Source organism: Saccostrea cucullata, unplaced genomic scaffold (genome assembly GCF_032062105.1).
Source record: "Saccostrea cucullata isolate Sc308-1 unplaced genomic scaffold, CSIRO_AGI_Scuc_v1 ctg388, whole genome shotgun sequence".
NCBI lineage: Eukaryota > Metazoa > Mollusca > Bivalvia > Ostreida > Ostreidae > Saccostrea > Saccostrea cuccullata.
The window spans coordinates 346,881-355,057 of NW_026928889.1; the positions used below are offsets into that span (position 1 = coordinate 346,881).

General features: G+C 32.6%; 1 protein-coding gene across 5 annotated transcripts in view; it reads left to right on the forward strand.

Moving 5' to 3' along the window:
* Window positions 1–8,000, forward strand: part of LOC134279067 (uncharacterized) — a 35,682-nt gene extending 27,682 nt beyond the window's left edge. For 2 of the 5 annotated variants that reach the window (XM_062761407.1, XM_062761409.1), the window contains exons 4-7: window positions 1,106–1,418; window positions 3,452–3,508; window positions 5,002–5,044; window positions 5,560–8,000. In XM_062761407.1, coding sequence (XP_062617391.1) covers window positions 1,106–1,418; window positions 3,452–3,508; window positions 5,002–5,044; window positions 5,560–6,375 — 1,229 coding nt within the window. In that variant the 3' untranslated portion in view covers window positions 6,376–8,000. The remainder of the gene's footprint in view (window positions 1–1,105; window positions 1,419–3,451; window positions 3,509–5,001; window positions 5,045–5,559) is intronic. The other 3 variants (XM_062761408.1, XM_062761410.1, XM_062761411.1) reach the window with 3 other exon arrangements.
* Window positions 8,001–8,177: the final 177 nt, after the last annotated feature.

Consider the following 8,177-nt stretch of genomic DNA (forward strand, 5'->3'; position numbering starts at 1 on the left):
CAAGTATAAGTAAAGAGATATGGATTTATGGGTAAAGATGTAGGAATTTTATGCATATATTGGTGCCCGACTCTGCATGCAACTTGGCTTCGTGTAATTGGTTGGTATGGAGGTTGATAAGCGTTTGACCACCCATCTCTCTCTCTCTTCTCCCTTCTCTCTCTCTCTCCTCTCTCTCTCTCTCTCTCTCTCTCTCTCTCTCTCTCTCTCTCTCTCTCTCTCTCTCTCTCTCTCTCTCTCTCTCTCTCTCTCTCTCTCTCTCTCTCTGTGAAAAAGCGAGACACGTGAGGCCATCTCTCCCTTTGACGACTTACGCTTCATAGATTTCCACAGTCAGATTGACATGCTGCATTGGGTATCAAACGATAGCTTTAATGAATCTATTTCTATAGCAAAGCAGAAAAAACAGTCGATAATCGACATACAGCTCCCAAAGATACTGAAAACATTCCCATTTATCATGGCTCTCCTCTGTGTATAACTTGTTACTGTATTGAATTTGTTAAATTATCGCTCTATCTGTTGAAACATTTTGACTGCATGAGAGATGGAATTATATAATTCAATAGTCGTACGTGTTCTGTCAGTGAATTTGTTTCAGTTTCCTTGAAATTTAAAAGTAAAGAACAATGGCAACCTTAGATTAAAATATCAAAATATATAATACATAACGAAATTCATCCCAAGTGCCCGAAATACGTAATTTCTATACTCATGATTAAACTTTCATCTAATCACTCAATGATTTCAAGGACATTTTCTAAATTCATCTCATTTCACTCACTTAATGGAATAAAAATCTTGAAAATTACACCTCATTGTGCTCATAGACACAGGGATTCTGTTTATTACATGTTAAATTGTATTATAATATGGAAATTGTCTTATAATCAACGATGGTCATTAGTTGCAAAATTGCTGAACATGTTAATTTCAAAAGAAGTATCATATGTACCACGTTCTGAACGACTGACTGGTTAACATAAATAATGTTTCTTTACTTTTATCTTTCTTGAAATATATATGTACATGTATATTTTTGGAAATAAGATGTATAAATTATTTATTTATTTTATTATTCGTATTTTTTAAAATTTATTTTTAGACAAGCTAACATCTGTCACACCGACACCAAGCCCTCCTTCAAGTTCGACAACTCCAGCTCCGGTGCCCACAAAAACCATTCCCGGTGGAAATATTCAGAGAAATAGCACCACGACCCCCAGGAATATCTGGGACATGACCCCCTCTAGAGCAGCCACCACCACCCCCACCGACCCCGTGACCCGGACCCCGTCCGGGACCATCTGGAGTGACGGGTTGATGGGAATCACGGTGGGGATTTTGTGTGGGGTCTTTCTGATGTTCCTCCTCACCTGCCTAGCAATCCTGTGGTTTGTTAGAAGGTACAAAGTAGAGTAAGCATCCTATAGTAGTTTATTATCTATCACGGGTGATTTTTGTTTGTGCCCTCCTTATGGTTTTAATAAATGTCACTTTTTAAATTGCTATAATAGCACGAGTTTTATTACCACTGATATGTCAAATCTCATCGACCCACCAATCCAACAAATCTCTTACTTTTGCAAAAATAATTTAAAAAGTAATAGATTTATAAAAACTGAGACCTTTATTAACGCACGTCTTACAAGCTAAAATTCTATATATTTAGCACCACGAAACGTAGAATTATTTGTTCTGTTTCCATTAAACTCTTACTATAATTTTCGGAACAAATCATTAACAGAAATGTTGCTGCATACTCCCTGGAGTGTTTAAGAACATATTTATATCTTCTGATCAAAGCTAAAAAATTAACTGACTTTATAATATCTTATTTTAAAGATTCATTTCAGATTATTTCTCCCGAACAAGATTTTTATGGACATATTTAAAACTTTCCCCAATAGAATTCTTAGCTGAAAGATGGTCCCAATGGGTTCTTAACAGTTTAATCTATTAATCTCCCTACCTCAGTGGTATATAGTTTATATGAAAGAAAAGGATTATTTCATAAAAAGGGTCGGCACATTTAATGATCACCATGTAGTAGGCTTCAACTAATCTACGCAAAACTTGTTGCGTGTGCTTTGTTGCATCTTAACTTTGGGCTCTTCGTCGATGTTCTTTCATAAAACATACATTTAAGGGCTTCTCTTTCCGATAATTAGATAAAAGAAATTGCATTGCCAAGGGATATTACGGGCAAGAACAAAATTAAATCATTAACGATTTTTCAGCACTTGGATTGCATATAGAAAGCCGTCTGACGTTTTTGGACGGATGAGGAATGGCTCGGAAGGAACTAAACATAGCATAAAACGTTCTGTCAGGAGAGTTCATGTAAAGCAATCCATCCGCTCCCTTAAAGCAGTTTTATGAAAGAACATCTTTTCCTCTTGTAACATACATGTATATATATCAAGCTGTACACATTGGTAAAATTGAATTTACTTTTTGTCTTGCTTTAGAGTGGTGGAAAGTTTTTTTTTTAAATTTGCTCATTATACTACTTATATAAAAATATTGCATCCTTTTTAAGAATAATTTGTTTTTGTATTGCAAGTCAAACATTTGAATTCCTTCAAAACGTCTGCTTTGGTAACTGTCAAAAAGTTTGCATGGTGAACCTTTTGCATGCATGCAACTCAAACTGAGTTGATGAGTGATGGCATTACTAATTAAAATGCATTTAATTTAACGAGGCCAAATTGCAATCAAGTTGGAAATAGCGAAAAAGAGGGTTTTTTTAAATTAATGGATATGCATATTTGTATGTAATATGCTAAAAAAAATTAAAAGAGAAATACAAAATCTTAATAACTTTCCTTTATTGGTGTGAAATGGCGGTACTTCAAAATATTGTCCATTTTAATGTTTTATACGCAATTATATATAAAAACTACCTATGAAACAAAGGATTTGACAATTTAAAAGAAATAAATGGTAAAATGTTTTGTTTTTTCACATATCATCCATTCCTTATTTAAAAAAAAAAATGAGAAGAAAATTGGGGTAGCCTTTAACTGCGATGAAAGAGGGGGGGGGGGGGGTTATCAAAACATTACATAGTAAGGCGACAAGATAACGAATTTTACTATGTATGTCATAATGTGTAGAAAAAATTAAATATTACGCTAATGCATACATATTTAAGTCATCAATAAAAAGGGTGAGTTAACACTTCAACATAATCAAGGAGAAAGACTTATTAAATCGTTTCCTTTTGATTGCAGTGTTGTTCAGTGTTTTTTCAAACTCACAAATTGAAATAAAATTAATCTGTACTTAGAAAAGGATACCTTAAAGTAAATTATATTCCAAAGATGTTTATTAATTTAAACATTTTCTTTAAAATATCTATATCAATATTCATTTAAACATTTAATTTTAAAACATGTAAATAAATATTATTTTAAACATGTATATTTTAAACCATGTAAATTGATAGAAATGCCAGAAACAGCGAGCTTCCAACAAGCACAGACCTGACCTATGAATCTACCAGGTATGCTAATTACAGCAATTTGACGTCATTTTAACTGTGATGCAAGGGTAATCACCGTAATGTGACGTGTCTGAAACGACCCTGCGTGAAACGTATGTGCTGATCAAGTATATTATTGGGCCTCATTATAAATTAAGTAATGAAAATTAAAAGGTCTGCATTATTGGTTTCTCAAAGTGTGGATAAATTCTCAACGGTAAACCACCTTAATTTCTCGCGCGATACCAGTCGAAATCCAACAGTTTGTGACAAATTATCGAGAAAACAATTAAGGAGGTTTCGTGAGTCAGCTAATTACCCCGCCCTACCCCTTAAGTAGTTCTGTCAATTCCAAAGAGTACTGATAAAACTCCAGAAGCCAAAATTAATGTACTCCATAGCTGATCTCGCTCATAACCACGCTTTAAAATTACGCTGAGATATAATCTTCATGTATCGTCCCTGTCAAATCTACCATGTGGTGACATAAAAAAAGAATCGAAGAAATCGACGTGAGTTATGTGGAAACCTTGTAACAGTTGCAGATCAGCAATTGGCTTTTGACCCCCTTATACAACAAGGCATAGCGTGAAGTCAAAGTTAATGTCAACTGTCATATTATAATGTTAGCAGGTGATTTTTGCGCTCGGTCAAATAACTGAAGTTTAATTTGACGACGTTTGACATCAATTTTTTTTTACTATTCAAGTTTCAAAACTTACCGTTTGATTTTCTAAACTAGTGCATGTATTTGCTGACACTTTTTTTCACATAAATTATATATATGACACATTTTTTTTATCCTATCAATTCAGAAAATTTGCTTAAATAAACAAAAATTACTCTCTATATATAAAATAACTGATTTTTATATAGAGAGAATGTAGGGTAGATTTAATAGAACGTTTGTTTTAGGTAATTTTTCGATTTGTTGGTATAGATCTTTTCACAAATATGTCAATGAAAGATTATTTATGAGAAAAAAGTAATAATCCACAGCACCTGTGGTAATAATCCACATGAAATATTAGTAGATGATAATATTTTTCAATATTCTGAGATATATTTTGTTTTCTGGTTATCTGCATGACCTTATGTTTATATATGACAAGTATGCCTTGATATTTATATATGATTACATACATATGTAGCTCATTTAACTCAAAAACGAAAAAAAAAACACTCTATGCCACTTTGAATTTTTGCTTTGATATTACCCCAATGTAAAGTATCATATTTATACATTTTATCTATATTCAATATAATCTTTAATTTACAATTTAACAGATGCATGGAAATAATAAACTTTAGATAAAGAAAGATTATAACTTATTTTATCAATAATACGTATGTTATATTTGCATTCTTTCTAATCGTTATGCACTTTTGCACCTGCGTGAGAATTTATGCAATGTGACAATTTTGCAGTTATTTTTCTTCTTTGTTCAAACACGCATTCTGCACATGATTTCATATGAAAGATGTCTTTTTATTTTATTTTTTGTCTTTTTCAGACGTAGAATGATGGACAAACAAAAGAAAGCATATCAAGGCGAGGTAAGAGTATATTCAATTCATCCAAGTTGGCAACTCGTCTCATCCAAAACTTTTTTTTTTCTTTAAAAACCCGGATACTCGTTTGTTCTTTGGAATTTAAAATGCAATTGTCATCCTTTGAAATGGATTCTGAACGATGCAACCATACTATTTGAAATAAAACAAAAGTAATAATTATTATTTTTCTATTTAGTGTTAAAGGAAATCCTTAGGGTTATGAAAATTGCTTACATACGCTCAAAAGCTATAATTCGTAATGAAAATGATTATAGTAATTCACAGTTGTAAATGTAGTAAACCTTCAAAATTTGAAAAGCGGAAAATTATATATTTAAATAAAATTCTTGATATATAAGATAAAGAGAATATAAGCAAACTTCAATATTACTAGTGACCGTTTCTCAGCATAACATTTTTCGAGGACAAAATTTAATTAATTAAAAAATATTTTTAAATGTAAAATAAATATTTAAGTGATGCATTTAACACTGAAATATTTTCTTTTTCTTCTTCAGGAGCCATTCGTTGATGATGGTCGACATTACGAAGAAATTCATCCACGGGATACACCTTATGAAGCGCAGCCATTCCTTTCATCTCCGAACGGACTTCCGGGACAAAAGCAACCAATGAACGGGTCACTTTCCGAACAGAATAATAACCCTTCCAATAGTCGATCTCCTCTAGGCGAAAATTATTTCATTCTTGAACCCTCTCAGGGAAGGCCAAATGCATCTAATCCGAATATGCAGAATTTGGTGGCTATTCATCCGAATACTATGGAAACTTTCCATCCGGGCATTCACGGCTTTATTCCGTATGTGCCCGGTCATCATTATGTAGTCCAGGGACCGAGTCCCCATCACCAGGCTGTGCAGTCACAGCACCCCACTGTTCCCCCAGCTCATTTGATTCCATTAAGGGAGAAATACATTATATCTGACAGACATATGGAGTCCCCCACCGGAATTGTGAGATATCCGGATAGAAATAACACAATTGGGTCGTGTCAGGTGACCGGATTTCGTCACAGTCCAGTGAATTTTACCCAGGAAACACCTGGACAGTTTTCTCTTGATCGCAGACAAAACATGCAATACATTCAACGATCAACGAGCGTCTGTAGCCAAACTGACGTCCCCGTTCCGGAAGCGGGGGAAGAGGAGGGTTACGATAAAATCGAGGATTTCCGACAGTCCATTCGAGCACCCTCGGAGAAAACTAATAGTCATCATTATGACCAAGTGCAATTGACAGAATCTCCCTCCCATGGGTCTGACAGTAGATCCCAGTCAACTAAATCAACGCAGGACGGATCAACGTCATGCTAGCTTCACACGAAATAAAAAAAATTAAAAACGTGCCGTATATTTACAGTGAATAAAAGGTATAACATAGACACAAAAAAAACTTTCCATTATCGAGGGACCAATGTTAATTAACGTGTGTGTTATTTAACGGAGTGAATCTTGCCTTTATCAGAGGATGGAGTTTATTCACTAATCCTTTTATATACAAAATATCAACTGTTGTGATTTTTACACGAAATCCAGTTTCAATGGTGCTTGCTGTGTCATTTTATTTTATCTAATTTTGAAGATGTTTTATTATCTTTTTGTGATAATAAGGTCCCATAATTTGGTTTGCGATAAGTACATGTGTATCCAGAACTTAAAAGCATTTTGTTACTTGACCTCTTTGCATTTTTATTTTGTGTGCATTTTATCCTGCTCAGAGATACCAAAAACACTAAATTCTATTTCGTGCAAAAAATGTGTGGGTTCAATTTTTACAAAAGAACACCATGCACTGAACTCTATACTTGTCTTTAGGTAACTGAAGAGCTAAAAATTTTACCCTTCTAAACAAAAATTATAAAGTAAGTTTGCTTACATTTTTTGCATAAATTTAATTATATTATTCACTGAAAGTGCGTTTTAACTTATACATAATTTTCATGTTTTGATTTTATGCAGACAATATGTAAAGCATTTAATTTGTTAAGCATTTATTTTATGTCGATTTTATCAAATTGTGAGAAGACTAGATTAAGCATTTTTCATGATTTTACAAATTAGAATTACCATAGAAACCCAAAATATACATGTCAGCATTTATTTAGTCAACAGAAATTTGTGCTTTTTGAAAGATATTTGCTTTATCCCATTTTTTATCCCAAAAATGTCAAAATATTAAACGAGAAAATTCATGTTCTTCATGAATTCTACATTGCTTTAACATACTACATGTAGTATACATGTATATGCGGCTGAATGGATGATTGGATGATTATATATACAAGTTTATCTGAATGAATGAATGGATGAATGAATGAATTGTATTTTTAAATGCCTTAACTAAATATCAATAATTTCCAAATTATTATCAACAATTATTATCTCAGTTACAATTTATTCAGCAAAATGCAAAACATAAATGCCTCATTCTTATAGTTGTTAAAATCTTTGTTAAGAAGTCAAAATGAAAAGAAAGATTATGATACAAATATGAGAAATACCTTTTTGAATCTTTTTTTCAAAATCCATTCAATTACATGTATGTACGAAAAGGGGGCATTAACTTTTTTTTCGAACCAGAAAATACTGAGCATAGCATTTACTATTTTTTGTATTCAGACATAATCACACTAACACTTATCGTGGGTGCTTATTCATTATTTATTCGCTGTTCTATGGAGAAAATCCGTATAGACTAATGAACGATTTTTTTAAAATACAGATTTCACAAATTTTTGTGGAAATTCATAAAATAAGACTTTGTCTCGTTGTGGAGAAGAATTGCATTGTTTATGCTTTATTTCGTGTGAAGATCTTCATTTTCTAGATTTAATCGTGTGGAATTTCAATTGATCAGTCTTACTGATAAATCCCCAGTGGGTTGTATACATTTCATTTTGTGATAAATGCATAATAAAATAAAAGACATTTACAAACAACAGTGTTTTGTTTTGCTTCTTCCTCAGCTTTTTTCCCCTTTGTTTTTGAAAAGAATGTAAAACACCTGTCAATAAAGCGATTCTTGGAAGGGAGATAGAAAACATTCATGTCATTTCTGACATACCTTTTAAAAAAAAAAAAAAATCTGCAATGTGACATCGCAGTTTTATATTGGC